We start from the raw sequence: 24,903 nt of genomic DNA on the forward strand, positions 1-24,903 counted from the left end.
CATCCAACTCAACATCAGCTACACATTTACCTGATTATCTTTACTCCAGGAGAGTACATAACACCATAAATAAACAAATAGGAGTGAGAATAACTTTACAAATATTAGTGGTGTATTAAACAACAAGGATATTTTTCTCATGGCAGGTAACATCAAATAACATTCTCACACAATCATATACAACAATAACGACAGTCAGAATACAAATGTATGATGCAATGTACCCCTCCTCAAAGAATGTATGTGGTACCAAGCTTTTAGATGTCAGAGTTAGTTTAGTGAATTATCCACATCTCTGGTTCCACTCTGGAACAATGTTCTCTCTGAACAATGAGACTGTCATCGGCTCTCTCTGAGCACTTAACCTTGTCCGACCGAATTCCTACCTATCTCCGATATACATGAATGAATGGGAGTCAACAACAATTCTCAAACACATGTGTATCGATTCAACTCGAAAATCAAAGAAACAACATTCACTTCTCGTCCTAAAAATATATTCTCTCTCTTGAACAAAGTCTTCTTCGGACAAGATTCTCTCTGATTAACAACTCAACATATTATATAACTATAACTTAATCATAGAATCATATAATATTCACACATACTCATCAACAATCTAAAATTATTAACATATTGTCTCAATGATACTCATCAACAACTCAAAATATCCATATAATTAAATTTTAATAATTATATTATAACCAAAAAATAATCAGAGTAAAGTTGTATCATTACTCAACAAGCCCAAATTATACCTTAATTCAACAAAAGCTCGACACATACCAGCATGGTAATAACTAATTTATTTTATACTCGCAACTCATCAAAAGGTTAACAATTATTAACTTTTACTCAACAAAGTTCTCAAGGTGAACTCTAAACAACTTTATAATAATTTCTACAACTCTAAAATAACTATAAATAATAAACATTTTCAACTCTGCTCTAAAATATTATAATTAATAATATTAAAATATTATTATTATTATTATTATTATTATTATTATTATAAAATGAAACTCATCAAGTTTAACTTTAAACAATTCGAAAATAACTCTAATAACTCTAAACACGTCAGAGTTACTCAAAACAAATATAAATATAACTCTAAAGTAATTTAAAGTACTCTAAGGTTCTCAATTGACAACCCTTGCAAGATTGATAATAACTCAAATTGAACTCTATTGACTGATGGTCTGATTCCAGTAATAAAATAACTTAAAACAAATCTAAAGAGTCAAATATCTTCCATTTAAATTCTAAAGCTCATCGAATGTAACTATACATATTTTTTTTATCAATTAACTCAACAATAATCAGTGCTAGCTCCACCATTACTTATTATGATACACTTATCTATAATAATATTAAAAATATAATTGAATCTAAATTCCTAATTTCTCAGCTATGAAGTTAAACTTAAAATCCTCCATGCATGCTACTATTAAGCACATATAATACAACTATGTATGTTACGGTGCAATTTAAACATACTGGCATGAAAGATACTAATTATACGGTATTTACCAAACAACATTGATGAACGTAATACTAGAAATAGTTAAACTATATACAAAACCGCGAATAACAAACGATGCAATTAACAATCATTGGTAAACTATAAAGCCATAACAAAATATAATATAAAATATAATAACGATAATAATAACAACTATATTATTATAATAATTAAATAACAACATAATATAAATAATAATATGTTATTGTGCTCATGTTATGGCATTTGAATAAGTCATTCAAAAAAACTCTCGATCATACTATTATGCAAATTCATTTGAAAAAATAGAAACACAGTTTTGCATAAATTTCAATTTTGATTTTTTTTATGGCTTTCACTCAAAAACAATTATGGAAAATTTTGCCCAAAGGGCACAACCACAAATTATCATACAAAAACAACGCAATCAAATAGGATTCAATAGAAATAATCTTCCAGTTTTATAAATACTCATGAAAATAAGAAAACATATCAATTGATGACCAGAGGATTTTTCCCAAACCCGTTTTGTTTACAACAAAAATCACAACCCAGAAGAAGAAGAAAAAGATAGGAGGATAAGGATCCCTCACTATCCGACTGCTTAAATACCCATAAGTAAAGAGTGTCTCCCCCCTTAACTTAAGGTTTGAATATTGATCTATTTCTATTATTTATTTTTATTTCAAATAATATACAAATTAATTAAAATAAAAATTAATTAATTATTTCAATAATTCAAATATTCACTTTAAATAATAATTTTAATATTCTCACTAATTCTCACTACACCTTCCTTTTTTACTCAAAATACCTCTTTCCCTCTAATTTTAAATGAAACTCTATATTTTCCCAACTCTAAAATAACTCTTATTTTCTATATTTAAGATCTAACTAAATAAAATAAAATAAAATAATATAAATTCAATTTAAATTAAATAACTAAAGTTGGGGTGTTACAACTATCCCCTATTTAAAAGGATTTTCGCCCTAAAAAATCTCCTACTAAAACATCTCGGGCTAAGACTCCCTCAATTGGCTTTCTAACTCCCATATTATGCTACCCTTAATGGCAATTGCAACAAAAGAGATATCACTATGAAATACATACCTCAAATCAAATCAAAGCAAAAACTCTTTCACTTGATTGAACTTGCTTCGGCTTCTGACACTGAGTACATATATGACCTTGCTTTCCACAATTGAAACATGTCACAATTGCACTCTTGCACTCATTAGCAAGATGTCCCAATTTTTCACACTTGAAACACTTCATAGTAGTACATTTTGAAGCACGATGACCTAATTTTTCACACTTGAAACACTTAATAGGAGTAGGAACACATCCCCCACTTGTTCCTTTCCCTCTTACAGTGTCCTGATGAGTCTTATGATCCTCCTTAGCAACTGGAGTCGCATACGGCTTGCAACGACTCTAGTTTCCATGCTTCTTCTTACTCACACTCTTGTAGTGAGCAGATCTAACACGAATGTCTTCACCATAGATACGACACTTGTTGACCAATACGGAAATTGACGAATTTCCTTATACCCAATAAACTGTTTGATCTCTGGGCGAAGTCCACTCTCAAACTTAATGCATTTGGACACTTCAGCTTCTACCCCATTATAGTGAGGGAAGAACCTATAAAATTCCTCAAACTTGGCAGCATAATCTGCAACAGTCATATTCCCTTGCTTAAGTTCAAGAAATTCGATCTCCTTTTTGCTACGCACATCAGCTGGGAAATATTTTTCCAAGAACGCACCCCTGAAAATAGCCCAAGTTAGCGCATTACCATTAGCCTCAAATCTCTGTCTAGCATTATCCCACCATTACTTTGTTTCCTCTGACAGCCATAAAGAACCTTCTGAGTGTCCGCACAAGCCATCACTCGGAATATTTTTTCGATCTCTTGCAACCAAACTTGAGTAGCCTCAGGGTCATACCTTCCTTTGAAGGCTGGTGGCTTATTTCTCTGAAGTATGTCGAGCCCACGTGATTCAACATCTTCAACCTATGGATTTTACAAAGCTAGCAAAACCTGAGCTAAAGCTGCCAAGGCATCAACTATTGCACGATCATTTCTTCTAGCCATTTGTTTGTTACAATAGCAAACAACTATTATAAGAAACATTATATCGACAACATTCACACACTCGTCATATACTAGGGAATAAACAACATCATAAAACTTGGACGGATGGGCCGACCTGCTCTGATACCAACTTTGTAACACTCTAACCCTGAATATAATATCTAAATAAAACCACGTAGAACCAATTATTTAAAATCGCAAGGGTGTCACATTCTCGTTCATAAAAACCTCAATCAAACAATTATTTCAAATAACGCAACGAAAAACTCATAAACATGTTCAACTAAAAAATCTCAATAAAATAATTTAACTTAAGCATAAAGGAAATAATCCCACATATCTCGGAAAGTAAAAAAAATTCAAACGATCCCAATCCCAGTGTTACATATCAGAAAACTATCAAAACTAAAGAATACAAAAAAAAACAGTAAATAACTGAAGAGGCCAACAATGTCATTGTCTAGCTCAACATCAGCTACACCCTTACCTGATTATTTGTACTCCAGAAGAGTATAGAGCACCACAAATAAACAAACAGGGGTGAGAATAACTTTACAGATATTAGCGGTGTATTAAACAACAATGATAGTTTTCTTATGGCAGGTAACATCAAATAATATTCCCACATAATCATATACAACAATAACGACAGTCAGAATGCAAATGTATGATGCAATGTACCCCTCCTCAAAGAATGGATGCGGTACAAAGTTTTTGGATGTCAGAGTTATTTTAGTGAATTATCCACATCTCTGGTTCCTCTCTAGAGCAATGTTCTCTCTGAACAATGAGACCATCATCGACTCTCTCTGAGCACTTGACCTTGTTGGATCGAATTTTTACTTATCTCCGATATACATGAATGAATGAAACACAATAACAATTCTCAAACACATGTGCAACAATTCAACTCGAAAATCAAAGAAACAACATTCACATCTCGTACTAAAAAATATGTTCTCTCTGAACAAAGTCCTCTCTGGACAAAATTCTCTCTGAACAACAACTCAACATATTATATAACTATAACTTAATCATGAAATCATATAATATTCACACATACTCATCAATAATGCAAAATTCTTAACATATTATCTCAATGATACTCATCAACAACTCAAAATATGCATATAATTAAATTTTAATAATTATATTATTACCTAAAAATAATGAGAGTAAAGTTATATTATTACTCAACAACCCCAAATTACACCTTAATTCAACAAAAACTCGAAACATACCAACATGGTAATAATTAATTTATGTTATACTCGCAACTCATCAAAAGGTTATCAATATTTAACTTTTACTCAACAAAGTTCTCAAGGTGAACTCTAAACAACTTTATAACAATTTCTACAACTCTAAAATGAATATAAATAATAAATATTTTCAACTCAATTCTAAAATATTATAATTAATAATATTAAATTATTATTATTATTATTATTTTATTTTTTTAATTATAAAATAAAGCTCATCAAGTTTAACTTTAAACAATCGAAAATAATTCTAACAACTCTAAACACGTCAGAGATACTCAAAACAAATACAAATATAACTCTAAGGTAATTTAAAATACTCTAAGATTTTCAATTGACAACTCTTACATGATTGATAATAACTCAAACTGAATTCGATTGGCTAATGGCCTGACTCTAGTAATAATATAACTTAAAACAACTCTAAGGAGTCAAATACCTTCCATTTAAATTCTAAAGCTCATTGAATTTAACTCTACATATTTTTTTTATCAATTAACTCAACAATAAATGGTGTTAGCCCCACCATTGCCTATTATAATACACTTATCTATAATAATATTAAAAGTTTACATGAATCTAAATTTCTAATTTCTCATAACAGCTCTTGAGTGCTATGAAATTAAACTTAAAATCCTCCATGCATGCTACTATTAAGCACATATAATACAACCATCTATGTTACAGTGCAGTTTAAACATAGTGGCATGAAAGATACTAATGATACAATATTTACCAAATAACATTGATGAACGTAAAACTAGAAATAGTCAAACTATATACAAAACCGCGAATAACACACAATGCAATTAACAATCATTTGTAAACTATAAAGCCATAACAAAATATAATATAAAATATAATAACGATAATAATAACAACTATATTATTATAATAATTAAATAACAACATAATATAAATAATAATATGTTATTGGGCTCATGTTATTGCATTTAAATAAGTCATTCAAAAAAGTTCTTGACCATACTGTTACACAAATTCATTTAAAAAAATAGAAACACACTTTTGCATAAAATTTAATTTTGATTTTTTTATAACTTTCACTCAAAAACAATTATTAAATTTTTTTCCCAAAGGATACAACCACAAATTATCATACAAAAACAATGCAATGAAATAAGACTCAATAGAAATAATTTTCCAGTTTTATAAATACTCATAAAAATAAGGGAAACATATCAATCGATGACTAAAGGATTTTGCCCAAACCCTTTTTGGCCACAACAACGATCACAACACAGAAGAAGAAAAAGATATGAGGGTAAGGATCCATCACTATCCGACTACTTAAATACCCATAAGTAAAGAGTTTCTCCCCCCTTACCTTAAGGTTTGAAGATTGATGAATTTTTCTCGTCTTTTTTTCAATTTTTCTTCGCTCTCTGAATTCTCCTATACCTGTTTCTTTTCTCAATTCCTCTGTTTTCACCATCCCCCTCTAATCCTCAGGTTACCTATTTATTTAACCTAAAATCCTTTTAAACTTCTCTCACCCCCTCAATTCTTTTAACATCCTTATTAACTCTATTTCAATTATTTATTTTTATTTCAAATAATATCTAAATTAATTAAAATAATAATTAATTAATTATTCCTATAATTCAAATATTCACTTAAAATAATAATTTTAATATTTTCACTAATTCTCACCACACTTTAGTTTTTTTACTCAAAACACCTATTTTCCTTTAATTTTAAATGGAACTCTATATTCTTCCAACTCTAAAATAACTCTTATTTTCTGTTATTTTTAAGATCTAATTAAATAAAATAAAATAAACTAATATAAATTGAATTTAAATTAGATAACTAAAATTGGGGTGTTACAACTCTCCCCCACTTAAAAGGATTTTCGTCCTCGAAAATCTCCTACTAAAACATCTGGGGCTAAGACTCCCTCAACTGGTTTTCTAACTCCCATATTACGCTACCCTTAATGGAGCTTGCAACAAAAGAGATATCACTATGAAACACATACCTCGAATCAAATCAAAGCAAAAACTCTTCCACTTGATTGAACTTGCTTCAGCTTCTGACACTGAGTACATATATGACCTTGCTCTTCACAGTGGAAACATGTCACAATTGCACTCATTTGCATGATGTCCTAAATTTTCACACTTGAAACACTTTATAGTAGTACATTCTAAAGCATGATACCCTAACTCTTCAGACTTGAAACACTTAATAGGAGTAGGAGCACCTCTCCCACTTGTTCCTTTCCCCATTGTAGTGTCCTGATGAGTCTTATGATCCTCCTTAGCAATTGAAGTCGCATACGGTTTGCCACGACTCTGGTTTCCATTCTTCTTCTCACTCACACTCTTGTAGTGAGCAGATATATCACGTATGTCTTCATCATATATACAACACTTGTTGACCAATACAAAGAACTAACGAATTTTCTGATACCCAACAAACTGTTTGATCTCTGGACGAAGTCCATTCTCAAACTTAATGCATTTGTACACGTTAGCTTTTGCCTCATTATAGCGAGGGAAGAACCTATATAATTCCTCAAACTTGGTAGCACAATCTGCAATAGTCATATTCTCTTGCTTAAGTTCAAAGATTTCGATCTCCTTTTTGCTACGCACATCAGTTGGGAAATATTTTTCCAAGAATGCGCCCCTAAAAATAACCTAAGATAGTGCAATACCATTAGCCTCAAATATCTGTCTAGCATTATCCCACCAGTACTCGGTTTCCTCTGACAACCATAAAAAACCTTCTGAGCATCCGTACAAGCCATCACTCAGAATATTTTCTCGATCTCTTGCAACCAATCTTGAGCAACCTCAGGGTCATACCTTCCTTTGAAGGTTGGTGGCTTATTTCTCTGAAATTTGTCCAACCCACGTGATTCAAAATCTTCAACCTGTGGATTCTGCGGAGCTAGCAAAACCTGAGCCAAAGCTTCCAAGTAATCAATAATTGCACAGTCATTTCTTCCAGCCATTTGTCTATTATAATAGCAAACAACTATTAGAAAAAACATTGTATCGACAATGTTCACACACTCATCATATACTAGGGAATAAACAACATCATAAAACCTGAACGGATGGACCGACCTGCTCTGATACCAACTTTGTAACACCCTAACCTTGAATACACATATCTAAACAAAACCACGTAGAACCAACTATTTAAAATCTCAAGGGTGTCACATTCTCATTCATAAAAACCTCAATCAAAATATTATTTCAAATAACGCAACGAAAAACTCATAAACATGCTCAACTGAATATCTAAATAAAATAGTTTAACTCAAACATAAGAGAATTAATCCCACATATCTCAGAAAGTAAACAAAATTCAAACGATACCAATCTCAGTGTTACATATCAAAGCACTATCAAAACAAAAGAACGCGAAAAAAATAGTAAAAAACTGAAGAGGTCAACAGTGCCATCACCCAGCTCAACAACAACTACACCTTTACCTGATTATTTGTACTCCAGGAGAGTAAAAAGCACCACAAATAAACAAACACGAGTGAGAGTAATTTTATAGATATTAACGGTGTATTAAACAACAAGGATAGTTTTCTCATGGCAGGTAACATCACATAACATTCCCACACAATCATATATAACAATAACGATAGTCAAAATGCAAATGTATGATGCAATGTACCCCTCCTCAAAGAATGCATGTGGTACAAAGTTTTTGGATGTCAGAGTTATTTTACTGAATTATCCACATCTTTGGTTCCTCTCTGGAACAATGTTCTCTCTGAACAATGAGACCGTCATCGACTCTCTCTGAACACTTGATCTTGTCGGACCGAATTCATACCTATCTCAGATATACATGAATGAATGAGACTCAATAACAATTCTTAAACACATGTGCAACAATTCAACTCGAAAATCAAAGAAACAACATTCACATCTCGTACTAAAAAATATGTTCTCTTTGAACAACAACTCAACATATTATATAACTATAACTTAATCATAAAATCATATAATATTCACACATACTCATCAACAATGCAAAATTATTAACGTATTATCTCAATGATACTCATCAACAACTCAAAATATCCATATAATTAAATTTTAATAATTATATTATTACCTAAAAATAATCAGAGTAAAGTTATATTATTACTCAACAACCCCAAATTACACCTTAATTCAATAAAAACTCGAAATATACCAACATGGTAATAATTAATTTAATTTATACTCGCAACTCATCAAAAGGTTAACGATTATTAACTTTTACTCAACAAACTTCTCAAGGTGAACTCTAAACAACTTTATAACAATTTCTACAACTCTAAAATAACTATAAATAATAAATATTTTCAACTCAACTCTAAAATATTACAATTAATAATATAAAATTATTACTATTATTATTATTATTATTATTATAAAATAAAGCTCATCAGGTTTAACTTTAAACAATTCGCAAATAACTTTAACAACTCTAAACACGTCAGAGTTACTCAAAACAAATACAAATATAAGTTTAAAGTAATTCAAAATCCTCTTCTCAATTGACAACTCTTGCATGATTGATAATAACTCAAATTGAACTCTATTGCTATACGGTCTGACTCAAGTAATAATATAACTTAAAACAACTCTAAGGAGTCAAATACCTTCCATTTAAATTCTGAAGCTCATTGAATTTAACTATACATATTCTTTTTTATCAATTAACTCAACAATAATGAGTGCTAGCTCCATCATTGTCTATTATAACACACTTATCTATAATAATATTAAAAGTTTAATTAAATCTAAATTCCTAATTCCTCATAACAGCTCTTGAGTGCTATGAAGTTAAACTTAAAATCCTCCATGCATGCTACTATTAAACACATATAATACAACTATGCATGTCACAATGCACTTTTAAAAATAGTGTCATGAAGGATACTAATGATACGGTATTTACCAAATGACATTGACGAACATAAAACCAGAAATAGTCAAACTATATACAAAACCGAGAATAACACGCGATACAACTAACAATCATTTGTAAACTATAAAGCCATAACAAAATATAATATAAAATTTAATAACGATAATAATAACAACTATATTATTATAATAATTAAATAACAACATAATATAAATAATAATATGTTATTGTGCTAATGTTATGGCATTTGAATAAGTCATTCAAAAAAAATTTTGACCATACTGTTACGTAAATTCATTTAAAAAAATAGAAACACACTTTTGCATAAATTTTGATTTTGATTTTTTTATGGCTTTCACTCAAAAACAATTATTGAAAATTTTGCCCAAAGGGTACAATCACATATTATCATACAAAAATAATACGATCAAATAGTATTCAAAAGAAGTAATCTTTCAGTTTTATAAATACTCATGAAAATAAGGGAAACATATCAATCGATGACCAAAGTATTTTGCCTAAACCCTTTTTGGCCACAACAATAATCACAACCCAGAAAAAGAAGAAAAAGATAGGAGGGTAAAGATCCCTCACTATCTGTGACTGCTTAAATATCCATAAGTAAAGAGTTTCTCTCCTCTCACCTTAAGGTTTGAAGATTGATGAATTTTTCGCGTTTTTTTTACTTTTCTTCTCTCTCTCTCTCTCTCTCTCTCTCTCTCTCTCTCTCTCTCTCTCTCTCTCTCTCTCTCTCTCTCTCTCTCTCTCTCTCTCTCTCTCTCTCTCTCTCTCTCTCTCTCTCTCTCTCTCTCTCTCTCTCTCTCTCCCTCCCTCCCTCCCTCCTAGATTTGCCTCTTTTCTCAATTCCTCTGTTTTCACCATCCCCTTCTAATACTCACTTTACCTATTTATTTAACATAAAATTCCTTTTTTATTTCTCTCACCCCTCAATTCTTTTAACATCCTTATTAACTCTATTTCTATTATTTATTTTTATTTCAAATAATATCTAAATTAATTAAATGAATAATTAATTAACTATTCCAATAATTCAAATATTCACTTAAATTAATAATTTTATATTCTCACTAATTCTCACCACACCTTAGTTTCTTACTCAAAACATCTATTTCCCTCTATTTTTAAATAAAACTCTATATTCTCCCAACTCTAAAATAACTTTTAATTTGTGTTATTTTAAAGATCTAATTAAATTAAATAAAATAAACTAATATAAATTCAATTTAAATTAGATAACTAAGTTGAGGTGTTACATATCCACCAGGTGAGACATTTTTTGTGCCCAGTGAACTCACCATCTTCAGGTTGTTAGGTAAGTTAGGATGCTTGCGTAAAAATCCCTTGGAATCAAATTTGTCATTCCCAAGACAGGGCACAAACTTGCTCCCCAAAGGAGCCGATGAAGTTTGTACTTGCTAAAAAAAGTACAATAAGAGTATTCTTCGATTTCGAGGGTTGTTTGTGATGTTTAAGATTGTTAATGGTGTTTAGACCTAGCTCACATAGAGTGGTGAAAAACTCTGTATATATAATTTCTTGGTGAAAACAATTCCTCTTCCTCAAACCTAAGGTTGAGTTATTTATAAAGACCTATTTGACCAAGATCTTTAGACCTAGGAAGTGGTTATTCTCTCTTCCCTCAGGAGCGTGGGATATGAGAGTCGTTATTTCTCCTATTATCACAGAGATCCTGGTTTCCCTCCTTGATTGATCTTTATATTCTTTAGTTCGCAAGGACACGTAACTCCCCGCGTTTTATAAGCGAGTGAGAGACAAACTGACCCAAGTCGAACACATACAAGTTATTATGAATGATGGACGACTAGAAGCACAACTTCAGGCGGCCTATGGCACTACCCTTGTGCTCGCTTGGCACCAGTATGTCTAATTTGTCTCGCTTCCCTTGGGATTACCTTCTCTTAGGCATAATGAAATTATACCAATATACAGTCTCTCAAGCACGAGGTTTTGGAGATGGAGAAGTGATTTAATTCCATGAAGAAGGTAATCTACTAGTGTGCAAAACTTAGATAGTTGAGACCCTCAAGTGAGACTGCATAAATGCGAGTTTTTTCAATTTTTAGACCCTTGTTTGCAACCGAGTCCCTTAAGTGTTGCTTTAGAGGGTGAGTCCCTAAAATGGTGCATCGTTTGATGCTTATGTGCACCTTTCGTTTGTTATTAGTCTTTTCATTATTTGTGGGTTTTTTTTAATTACTTGTTGTTCATTTTTCATGCTGCCAGGACCTAATGCATTTCTTGTTGGGGTGAGTCCTCAAGTGTTATTTGAGTTTCTTTAAGAGAGGATCCTCTAGTGAGAGTCTAGCATTCATATTTCTTTTAAGAGTGAGAAGATTCCTCCTTGAAGATCTAACATTCATATTATCTACAAGGGTATCAAGAATTCCTTTTAAGGTTCTAACGTATATATTGCCTCTAAAGGCGACAAAAATTCTTCTTTTAGGATTCAACATTCATATTGCCTCTATTTTATTGTGTGTTGTTTAGAATTTGAATTTAAAGAATAATTTGTAAAATTATGATATTTTAAAACTTTAAAATTTGTAGGTGTTATGATTTTTTTAGAGACCGACTCATCCGGTTTGACCGGCTTAACTATATAATTTTGTTATAGAGATCGATTTATTCAACCAAGTTATCTGATTTAATCCGATTTAGTCATGCGGTTCGACCAGTAACCCAATTATTCGACTAATAAATCAATGACCCAGTATCTTCACCAAGATAAGAAAGGAATTCTCATTTAAGAGAATGTAATAAGGCTATTCGGATCAAGATTTGAATGAAACATATTAGCACAGTCGAATAGTTTAGTGAAAATATAAAGGAACACTTAAGAAAACGACCAAGTAAAAATAGTGACAATTTAAATTCTAATATATAAAGCACACTGCTTAGTATAGTCAATTAAAATATTCATCCTAAGTGCATTGTAAGAAAGTATCTGTAGCTTAGATACCACAAACACATCACACTGAATATATATATCTATATATCATATGAGCATCGACCAAAGATCATTTTGAAATTTAAAATAGACTAATTTCAAAGAGAAATAAACACAAGTAGTAATCTCTTAGGCAGCAACAGTGGCAGTTTCAGAAAGCTTGTTGTTAGGCTCAACAACTCCAATGGTTGCAGTTTCTGTGGACTTATTTTCAGATTCAGCCTCAGTTGAAGCTTCTATTGGCTTATTATCAAGCTCAACAGAGGCAATAACTGCAGCTTCTGAATCAGAAGGTTTGATAACATGTTCAACCTCAGTTGCAGTTTCTGTAGACTTGTTTTCAGGCTCCACCCAGAATTCAGTTTTCTTTCCAGTTTTGGAAACAGTTTCAAAAACATCTTGTGGCTTTACATTTCCTTTCACAGTCACCTTTTGTTCCTTCATATCAATCTCAAATGATTCTACACCTGTAAACAAAATAACTGTTAATATATATATAAACCTAATTTAGATGTATTGTTCTTGTAACATTTTTACCTTGCATTTTTTCCAAAACTCTATTGACCGCTCCTGAACAGCCTGTGCATGACATCTTTACTTTCAGGACAACCGTCTGAAATCGTAACAGTCACGCATTCATCCTTTATATTAAATTGAAAAGTACTAAGAAATTCAATCATGATATCTGAGCTTAGAAACTCATCAACCTCATCATAAAGAAAAATATCTAATTCAAATGAATTAAGTACCAAAATCACAATGATCTCGGCCACAAGAAAAATACGGGAAAAAAAGAAGTAAAAAGATTAAGTACCTCAGAAGACATGGTTATGTTACGTGTATGAAAAGAAAGTGTTCAAAGACAGAAAAATGTATTCTCAATTGGGTGGTTATGGAATGAAGAGTTGTGGTAATGGACTAATGCCTTTTATATACCAACAAAGTAGGCAGGTTGGTGAACCAATATATGTGAAGTGGACTTCATAATTAAAAGTAGAATTCTAATGCTTTCTTTTCAAGCAAAAAATTGTTGTACTTCATAATTGAATTCTAGTTATATTTCCAACTCTTGCAGTACAAGTATAGATGAGTATTACTCTTATCCAAAAACATTATGTGATTGAACAATTAACGACAGAGTTAGGTTAGGTTGTTATTGCATGGCATGCAATAATGTGTGAAGTGGGTTTCGTCATTTCTCCAATCAAAGTTGTCCTTGTCTTAGTGGAATACTGAAATGATATAGGATAATGTAGTACAAGAAATGTAAAGCTAGTACATAATAATGTTGCTTGATTAAGAAAAAAAGTTATGGTGGTAGTACTTTTATTTTATAGACCATAGTACTTGACATTTGAGTATGAATTCCAATATTGTATTGTGGTAGACACGTGGTACAAAGTAGGTGTGTCTCAATTTTCTGAATGTACTACTTCTCTTTACATGTACCACATATTTGTTGGAGAATACCATAGGCCAAGAACAATAACATATTAGTAGTTTGAAGAAATATTTTATATTTCATGCAAATTATATTTGATATTTTCACATTTTAAGTTTTTTTTTATATTTTAAATCTTACCCTAACAATTCCATCATCCAACTAACTAAAACAGTCTTTCTTGTATTTAACTATTATTTTCTTTCAGACTCTTCCGTCGTCCGTTCTTCCACCGTAACTTACAACCATAATATCTTGAATTTGTTTTGATTAAAAATGAAATGTATGAATATTATGTTTGGATGATATTATCTTTTGGTGAAAAAGAAGAAAATTAATATATGAAATTTGTTGTTAAATTGAGAGCGAATTGTATGGATGTTATGTGATAATAACTTTTTATATCTTTAAAAGAAGCTAAAAATGTTATTTTTTTAAAAAAATATTATCCATGGATATTTGTAAATATCTACGGATACCTTAAAATTCGCGGATTATCGCTAATGACACTCTTTCAACACGTAAATTTTATGACATTTTATCAGTTATTTTATTCAATTTCATCTCATTTTGGTTGAGTTTGATTAGGATTTACCATGTTTTTGAATAAATTGAAGACAAAGGAAGAAAGAAGAAAATATGAAAAAATGGTGTAAAAAAGAGCAAATTTGAGGCAATTCTGAATTGCAACCATTGTGGCACGATGCACCGCTCGTCGTGGCGCAACATAATAGCATCGTGGCGTGATGCCATTGTTACAACAAGATTTGATTATGCATATATACCTTGAGTTTTGATGATACCAATATTGTATTTGTGTGAGAACAATTTTGGTACCCTAATGGTTTGTTATTGTGTAGCTTTAACAACCAGTTCTGATTCTGAATATATGATGTGCAATGTCATTAGTTTCTGAACTATGTGTTCTAAATCCGCTTATGCGCCAGCTATTAGAAGTTCTGAAAGATGTCAATATTGTTGTTGCAATGTTCTTTCTGCTTCTGAGATGTTTCACTCATCAGAAGCTTTTAAGGAGACAATATGTTGTTGCTGCAATGTTCTCTCAGTTCATGCTTCTGGACGTGACTCTGATCACCAAACTTTTGAAAAATGGCAAGCTTATAAAGTTGTGTTATGTAGCTGAAGATTCTGAAGATCTCAAGTCAGACGATTGAAGTTATCAAGGTTCTGACTGAGGATTCTGAAGACTCTGAAGATTCTGAAGATATGGAAGATCTCAAGTCAGACTACTGACGCTGTCAGGATTCTGGCCAAAGATTCTGAAGTTTATGAATCCAACTTTATGTTTCATCAATTTTCATCAAAAGTCAATGAATTTGAAGATAAGATCAAAATGGGAACGTGATCAAATAGTACATTGTACAAAATAAACATCCTCTCCACTACCTGATTTCATGGGCAAGGATAGTACTATACATCACACCTGTCACTGATTTTGTGGGTGAAATGATATTATACAGTATCATTCCTTTCCCATCCAACAGTGGGCAGCCGCTCAAATGAGCTTTCCCCATTTTTCCCTCTAACGATCATATGCTTATGCTATATAAGTATGACTTGAAGACTTGAAGAAAAACATCGGTTATGCAAATATTTTGACAAGTTATTTTGTTTGTGAAAAGTTGTCATTCTTTTGTAAACAAATTTTCTTTAAGTGTTTGTTATTCATTTGTGTAAAATTTGTTGTGTAGAAGCATCTTGTAACACACAAAATATTATTCAAACTATTTATTTGATTCCTTAAGGAGGTTATCCTTGAGAAGACAAAGAAGGTTGTTCTTTGTGAGTCCTTAAGGAGACTAAGGTTTAGTTGGATCCTTAAGAAGACAAAGAAGCTTATTCTTTGTGTTTGTTATAATTTGTTGATTATAGTGGATTAAGTCCTTGTGTATAAGGCAAAATCACCTTGGTGGGTGGACTGGATTAGCTTTGAGTTTCAAGCGAACCAGGATAAAAATACTTGTGTTTTTATCTCTTTGTTATTAACTTGTTAGTGGTGTTCTTGTTTTGGAAAAAGCTTTTTCTTGTAAAACTCAATTCAAACCCCCATTTCTTATGTTTTTCACACCTTCAATTGGCATCAGACCTCCGGTTCTGATTATGATAAAAGTTTTATCAACACCTCACAGTGTTCAATATTGATCCAGTTGTGTGAGAAACAATGGTTGCACCTAACGCTGATAACGTTGTTAATAATTATGATAAAGACCATTACAATACAAAACTATATATTTTTGATGGTGAGAAATTTGACTACTGGAAAGACAGAATATAAAGTTTCTTTCTTGGTTACGATGTTGATCTCTGGGATCTTGTAGTCGATGGATACGTTCACCCAGTAAACGTTGAAGGAAATACTTTAGCAAGAAGTGATATGTCTGATCAATAGAAGAAAAAATTCAAAAATCATCATAAGGCCAGAACCATATTGCTTAATGCTATCTCTTATACGGGGTATGAGAAGATAACAAACAGAGATTCTGCCAAATCCATCTTTGACTCTCTGAGGATGACTCATGAGGGAAATGCTCAAGTAAAGAAGACAAAGGTATTGGCCTTAATCCAGAAATATGAGGCATTCAAAATGGAAGATGATGAAAAAGTTAAGACTGTGCTCTCAAGGTTTCAGATGCTTGTCGTAGGACTTAAAGTTCTGGACAAAGGGTATTCTAAAACTGATCACGTCAAGAAAATTATCAGAAGTCTTCCTAAAAAATGGAGACCTATGGTAACTGCCTTGAAGCTGGCAAAGGATCTCAACAGCATCAGTCTTGAAGTACTTGTTAGTTCTTTAAGAAGTCATGAGATTGAGATTGAAGAAAATGAACCTCAGAAGCAAGGTAGATATGTTGCTCTAAAATCCAAGCCTGAGAAGACAAAAGCATATCAAGCTGAGGAAGAATCAGAAGGATCTGATGAAGACTCAGATGATGATGATGAGTTGTCTCTAATCTCAAAGAGAGTCAACAGACTCTGGAAACATAGGCAAAGTGGTCAAGGGAAGTTCAGAGGAGTCATAAGGATTGTTGGTCGCTTCGATTCTTCGTCTGGACAAAAGAAGCAAGGTTCCAGAAAAGAAGTTATCTGCTTCGAGTGCAAGGAGCCAGGCCACTACAAAAATGATTGTCCTAAGCTGAAGAAGGACAAAAGGCCCAAGAAGAAATCAATTCTCCAAAGTCAAGAAGGGGTTGATGGCTACCTGGGATGACTTAGAATCTGAAGAAGAAGATTCGGATGAAGAAAAAGCCAATGTTGCACTGATGGCAACCACAGAGGATCCCACAAGCTCTGAAGAACCAGAAGACAATGTATTATCAAAATCAGAATCTGACTCTGATTCTAAAGAGGTATTTTCTTACCTATCTCGTTCTGATATTGAATCATGTCTCTCTGAAATGCTGGAAAAGTACCAGAGTCTTCAGAGTAAATACAAGGACCTTAAACAAGTCTAAGCAATTACTTCTGAAACTCATAGAGAGCTTGTGAAATATATTTCCTCTCTAAATGAAAAAGTATTTTCTTTAGAAAGTAACAACTCTGCTTTGAAAAGCAAAATTTCAAAATTATAGAAGGAAATAATTTCAGAAGCATCTGGTATTGATTATGTCATCAGATATGATAGAGTATTCCAGTACTTTATGGCTAAAAGCATAGATAGAAGCAAATTGGTTTCCTTGATCTATGGAGTTAGCAGAAATGGCAGGAAAGGTTTAAGTTGTACAAAATCTATAAAACCTGGTTAAACCAAAACCTCTCTATGTGCATTTTGTGACTGCTGGCACTGAGCTTGATACTTCTACACAAACACATAAGCATACTAAGGATAAGAACTTTGTTCTAAAACCTAAGTATCATGCACAAATATCTCATGATTATCCTTCTTCTAAAAGACCTAAAGTTGTAAGAAACTATGGGAAAACTAACAAAAGAGGAGCCAAAACATGGGTACCTAAGGATAAAATAATTTATGTTGCAGACATCCTTAACAACTCAGTTGAAACACCAATCATGGTACCTAGACGGTGGATGCTCACGAAACATGGCAGGCAGAAGGTCTAGGTTCCAAGATTTGGAACTTAATCCCATAGGCTTTGTTGGTTTTGGAGGAAACCAGAAAGAAAATATCATTGGCTCTGGACCATTGGTAATCGTAAACTTCCCTCTAGTACTAATGTTCTTTTAGTTGATGGTCTGATGCATAACCTTTTGTCTATTAGCCAACTTAGTGACAATGGTCATGATATCATCTTTAATCAAAATTCCTGTAAGGTTGTATGTCAGAAAGATGGTACAATCCTTTTTAACGGAAAGAGGAAGAACAACATTTATAAAATTAGACTTTCTGATCTTGAAGATCAAAACGTAAAATGTCCAATGTATGTTAATGAGGAGCAATGGGTCTGGCATAGACGTTTGGGCCATGTTAGCATGAGAATGATTTATCAGATAAATAAGCTTGAATTATTCAGAGGTTTACCCAACCTGAAGTTCGCTTCAGATTCTCTTTGTGAAGCATGTTAGAAAGGCAGGTTTTCTAAAACTTCTTTCAAAGAAAAAAACTGTTGTTTCTACCTCTAGACCGTTAGAACTTCTGCACATTGATTTGTTTGGACCAGTGGAAACTGCTCCTATCAATGGAAAGAAATATGGATTGATCATTGTTGATGACTACAGTCATTGGACATGGTGATGCTTGTCGTGACTATATATAAAATATAGTCTATCGGGTACTTGACTGCAAGTGCACAGTTCAGTCGCTTTAGTTTTAAAAGATACCGATCCCACAGGGACCTATGGTCAAACTAGTGTTACTAACGTCACTATGTTTAGCTAAGGGAATGATTAGTAGAAGTTCGGGGGAAGAATAGTAAATCTAAGGGAAATTTAGTTTTAAGAAAGAATTGATGGAAGGAATCAGTATGCAACGCATTAATTGTCAGGGATTCGATAAGTCACCGGTGAATAGTTTAAATGCCAAATATCTCTCAGTAGAAAATATTTATTTAAAAAGCTTTATCTCACACTCTCGTGATTGTTGATTCGGCCTATAGCTTTAAGGCAGAATGTACGCTCTCGCTGTCCCATTTGAAGTTAAAATTACTTTTTGAAAATAAATAAGTTCTAATTGTTTTTAAAGTGCTCTCGCTGTTTTTAAACTCAATGCCTAATTTTTACTATCCAGCTCGAGCCTCACGCTCTCGCGATTGTTGGTTCTCACCTTAGTTAATTTCCCACTCTCGTGGCAAAATCATATTAAATAGCTTCTCACGCTTTTATGATAAATTTAATTAAATTTAAATTAAAAACTTTAGCCTAAAATATTGTTTGAGAAAAATAGTTTTCACCGATTATTATTAAATCTCATCTAATTAAATTGCTACACACCGACACCGATAGTTTAGCCGGACATGTTAAATAAGGCAAACACAGAGCATAAACAGATCAACATTGCGGCAAATATAATTATAATAATAATTGGGCTATAATAATAGCAATTTAATAAAAACCTGGCAATCGAAGTAACAGAGTATAGCGAATCTCGGAGTACTTGAGTAGTCCTCCACAAGTCGGTAGGCTTCTGCTTCTTCAATACAAATTGCTTACTAAAATTAAATAAAGTGTAGTAGTTCCCTAGTGTAGGAAACTACTACTATGGCTAACTGGAAAACGGAAAGGAAAAGGGAAAAAGGAATTCTAAAAAGAATGGCGAATGAACTAAGGCAACAGAAACAAAGTTGCTGAAAAGAAAATAACTAAAAAGCTAGAAAGCTGTAAAAATTAATTGCAGAGCGTAAGTGTAAATGTAGGCGTCCCCAATTTTTCCAACTTTGGTCCTTTATATATTGCTCCTTTAGGTCTTGGTGGTTGTCATACCCCAAAAATTACCCATCATTTTTCCTAAAAAAAAAAAAAAAAAAAAAAAAAAAAAAAAAAAAAAAAAAAAAAAAAAAAAAAAACGAAAAAAAAGAAAAAGAAAAAAAAAAAAATAATTAATTAATTAATTAATTAATTAATTAATTAAATAATTAAAATAAATATATAAATAAAATATAACAAATTATTTTGGACTTGGGTCTCCCTCATTCCAAGCCCATTACCCACGAAATTAGTCTATAAATACTGAAGTTTCAGTAGAGGAAAAAACACTTGGAGTTTACACTGGGAGATTCACTGGAGAAAGAAGGAAGAGAAGCAAAACACTCTGAGGTTTCCTTGGAACAAACCTTGAGGAAAAAGAAAGTGAGAGAACAGAGAAGGACGGATAGAAACTTTGGCATAGGAACCCTGCCTACCCGGAGAATTCAGAGTAAAGAAACCCTGAAGGCAGCCCATCTGCACCGAAGCCATCGCCGTCCAATTCCCGCTGCCTAACTTATTCCGATACTACAAGGGGTCAATCCCTTCAACCTTGAATTGGCAAACAGGTTTGCGTATCTCTATTGTTTATACTTTTAATTGGCCATATCTACATATATAATGCATCATGATTAAATGTTGATATATAATTTGCTTTCGTATGGGAATTTAAATATGCCTGAATACCCTGAATGTTTGACCATGTTATTCCTGTGATAAAATGCCATAAAATTCAAAGTTCCTAACGTGGGGCTGTTTTCAAATTCAAAATCCGTGGCCTATTCTGTTTTTTTTTGTTTTATCATAGCCATGCATTATTCATCCTATCCTATTTATTGTTGTGATATTTCTCCGGTGTAATCTTCGATTGCACCCTGATTTGGTGTTCTGACATGTTTCTTTTTTTGAGTTTCGTAAAGGTTCACATATCCCAGGAAAAGGTTATTGGCTAGGTATTCCACTTTATTTGTGGGATACCCTTGTGGAGTTTCACCCTAAATTAATTTTTTAATGTATTAATTTCTAATGTATTAATTTTTTAATATATAATTTTTAATAATTTTAATGTGGAGTTTCATCCTAATTATATAATTAATTGTAAAACTTTGCCTTTGAATAAGTGATCTTGGACCTCTCTTTGTTGCCTTACGATTACGATATTACGGTCATGTCCCGCGAACGTGGGGATACCCTTAGCAAAGACCCTTCGGTTAAATCATCATAAAATAAATTATAGTCCCTCGGATGTTGCCTTCGAATATACAACTTTGTCCCTCGATGACCCTCCGATGTTGCCTACAGTTAAAAGATGATAGTCCCTTCGAATGCTAAGGTATCCTCATAACTGTTGCCTTCAATGACCAATCGATGACCCTACGATGACCCGTTTACATCCAAAGGATAAAACTACTTATTTCTCAATAATAAGGACAGTTTTACCCTCATAAGGATAGGAAATACTCATAAAGACCTTGGGTCGGTATAACTCTTAATTGCTGGCTCACAACTTAAAACTTTTTTTTGCACCTCACACCTTTCAAAATGCCTTTAGAAAATCACCACTTGGTATACATTCATACTAGAATCATTACCGAGTTATATTTTTCTAAACAATTTTCAAAACTAAAACGGGATAACCACTTTGTATACATTCATACAAGAATCATTACAAAGTTAAATTCTCTTTTCAAAACAATTTTCCAAACAATTCACAAACACTTTTTTAGACAAAAATAATATAAGTGATCGAGCAATTAAGAGCCCATGGATAACCATGGATACAAAGGGTGCTAACACCTTCCCTTTGTATAATGTACCTCCCGAACCCAAAATCTAAATTAAGATCTTTCCTGTTCTTTTCCACCTTTCCTTATTGGATAAAAGAAAAGTCGGTGGCGACTCTTGCTAACCGCAACATTGCGATTAAAACCACAAAAAAGTCCAGTTCACCGTATGACAGAACTGGCGACTCCACTGGGGACCCTAAATATTTAAAAAGAGAGGTTACCTTAAAAACAAGATCACTTATTCAATTTGTCTGATTTATTTTTAAGGGATTGCTTGGGTATGTTATGCTTGAGTGAAAGATCCTACACCCGGATCTAGTGTACCTTAGGTAAGTAGCAAGAGATCATCGCGACTGTCCGGCGTATACTGGAATGGTCAAAATGATGGCTACGGTTAATGTGGCACTTTGGATGTCCTGATGTTCCTCATGTTAGTTGAGGAAATATTTGGCATTCGCGTGGTGTCATAAAAGCATTAACCAGACCTTTAGAACCCTAATTGACTCATCCTGGCCATTAGAAAGTAGTGAGATAACTGGCTTCGGTTCCGACTGGAGTTGGTTGAGACTCGATACTACACTCTTTGAGATTGGACTTTAGGGAAGCTTCGGTCAATCACTTGGTGTTGCACTGAAGTGGACTTAAGGAAAGGTCAATGATTTGAGATCCTTCTAGAACCCGGTTACTATTCTAAGACAGGTTGAACCAACCAAACTTCAGTGGGGAGGGTATTTACCTATGGAACTCACGCAAGCCTTAAAACCTAGGAATGATTGTTGTGTGACTTGCTTGTGCTTGTTATTTATCTAACAACATGACATCATAACAACATAACATCATAACATCATAACATCATGGCATTGTACTAACCATTTCAAGGATTTAGGGATTTAACTCTGCTAAAAAAAAAAAAAAAAAAAAAAAAAAACAAAAGCAAAAACAAAAGAGAAAAGAAAAAAAGCTCTTTTTGGTAGTTTATGCAAAGTTAAATCCCGAAAGTCCTCGAAAACATTTCATACATTGCATTGCATCGCATAACAGGTATTCTAAAGGATCAGTGTTCTCACGATTTTCCTGGCAAACAGATTCCAGCAGATTCAAACAGAAAAATGGATCTCGAACAAACTGTCAAAGATCTCCAGACTCAAAATACTCAGTTCAAGGAGATGATGCTAAGCTTATCCAAGGGGCAGGAGGAACTGAAGGCTCTTTTGGTCGAAAAGAAGAAAGACAAGAAGGCTGTGAGTTTCATTAACCCAGGAAGAAGGCGTAAAGGACAGGCTACGGGAATCAAATTTGGAATCCCGAATGGTCCAGAAGATGAGGCGGAGAATGATTCAGAGGAAGAGGATGCTGATTTCTCCAACCCTGAGGATGATGATGAGAAGTATGAAAATGAACAGTACTCTCCGAGAGATGATAAGTACAAATTGCTGGAAGAACGCATGCTAGCCATGGAGGGTCAGAAGACGCCCGGTCTGGATTTCGAAAGTTTGGGTCTGGTCTCCGATGTGACCATTCCTCGCAAATTCAAAATCCCCACTTTTACTAAGTACGATGGTGCATCCTGTCCTCAGATGCATTTAAGGGCTTATGTGAGAAAGATTCAGCCATATACTACCAATAGGAAACTATGGATCCATTTCTTCCAAGAGAGTCTGTCTGGCACACAGTTAGAGTGGTATTATCAGCTTGAGAGCTCTAACATCCACACCTGGACTGACTTAGCGACAACCTTCTACAAGCACTACCAGTATAACTCTGAACTAGCACCTACTCGGCTACAGTTGCAGAATATGACTATGGGATCTAAAGAAAGCTTCAAAGAATATGCTCAAAAATGGAGAGATTTGGCTGGCAGAGTCAAACCCCCTATGACCGATCGAGAATTGGTGGACATGTTCATGAGCACACTGATTGGCCCATTCTACAGCCATCTATTGAGGAGTTCCTCATTGGGTTTCACTGAACTTATATTAACAGGTGAACATGTTGAAAGTGGCATTCGAAGTGGGAAGATACAGGCGGCTACCTCTGATCCTCCGGAGACTCCTAATGACATCATTGCTCCTCTGCCAAATCATGACGAGACTGTCAATGCTGTGGAAGATACTGATAACGATTATGACTTGGATAGCTGGATTTCCCCAACAATTGGTGACGGACTCGACAATTGGAAGGCTGAAGACACTATCCCGATTTCCTTTAGTCGGGAGTAATTGTTATTGCTATTTTAGTATTTCAAAAGCATTATGTCTATACCCGGGGCATAATAGCTAATTTTTCAAGGGTTTTGTCATTTTCATAAGCATATTCATATTCAATAAATCAATGGACCTTGTTGCATTCAAATATTGCGCTCTTTATCTTTCCTGTCATTTTTCAAACAAGCTATGTTTTCTTGCACACACTCACGTAACAATTTGCCGATCCATATCCACTCTGGATCCTGTTGGTAATGACTCTGCTACTGTTCATTATGACTTTGAAAATCCGATCTACCAAGCCGAGGATGGAAGTGAGGAAGATTGTGAAGTCCCTGGAGAACTTGCCAGATTGGTACTACAAGAAGGAAAGATCATACAGCCGCACGAGGAATCAATTGAAATTGCAAATCTGGGTACTGAAATGGACAAGAAAGAAGTCAGAGGTTTCTGGGGACACTTGAATTACATTGCCCGATTCATTCCACACTTGACTGCTACCTGCAAACCCATCTTCAAATTACTAAAAAGGAAAAATCAAGAGATGGTATGGAATGATGAATAACAAAATCAGGAAATATCTCCAAGAACCTCCAATTCTGATGCTACCAGTTGAAGGAAGACCTCTAACTATGTATTTGACCGTGTTAGAAAATTCAATAGGGTGAGCTGGGGAAACATGACGAGTCTGGTCGAAAAGAGCATGTCATACACTGCCTTAGCAAAAGGTACCGACTGTGAAACAAGATACTCACAGCTCGAGAAAGCTTGCTGCGCTTTGGCTTGGGCTGCTCGCCGACTAAGACAGTATATGTTGAATCATACCACTTTATTG

The 24,903-nt window shown here is 33.4% G+C and overlaps 1 protein-coding gene across 1 annotated transcript; it reads right to left on the bottom strand.

Moving 5' to 3' along the window:
- Nucleotides 1-12,668: 12,668 nt before the first annotated feature.
- LOC127128628 (copper transport protein CCH) lies at nucleotides 12,669-13,938 on the bottom strand. Its single transcript, XM_051057994.1, has 3 exons — nucleotides 13,574-13,938; nucleotides 13,297-13,372; nucleotides 12,669-13,226 (listed from the first exon to the last, which is right to left on the bottom strand). The coding sequence occupies exons 1-3, from the start codon at nucleotides 13,583-13,585 to the stop codon at nucleotides 12,889-12,891; spliced, it is 426 nt and encodes a 141-aa protein (XP_050913951.1). The 5' UTR covers nucleotides 13,586-13,938; the 3' UTR covers nucleotides 12,669-12,888.
- Nucleotides 13,939-24,903: the final 10,965 nt, after the last annotated feature.

Source organism: Lathyrus oleraceus, chromosome 3 (assembly GCF_024323335.1).
Source record: "Lathyrus oleraceus cultivar Zhongwan6 chromosome 3, CAAS_Psat_ZW6_1.0, whole genome shotgun sequence".
Taxonomy (NCBI): Eukaryota; Viridiplantae; Streptophyta; class Magnoliopsida; order Fabales; family Fabaceae; genus Lathyrus; species Lathyrus oleraceus.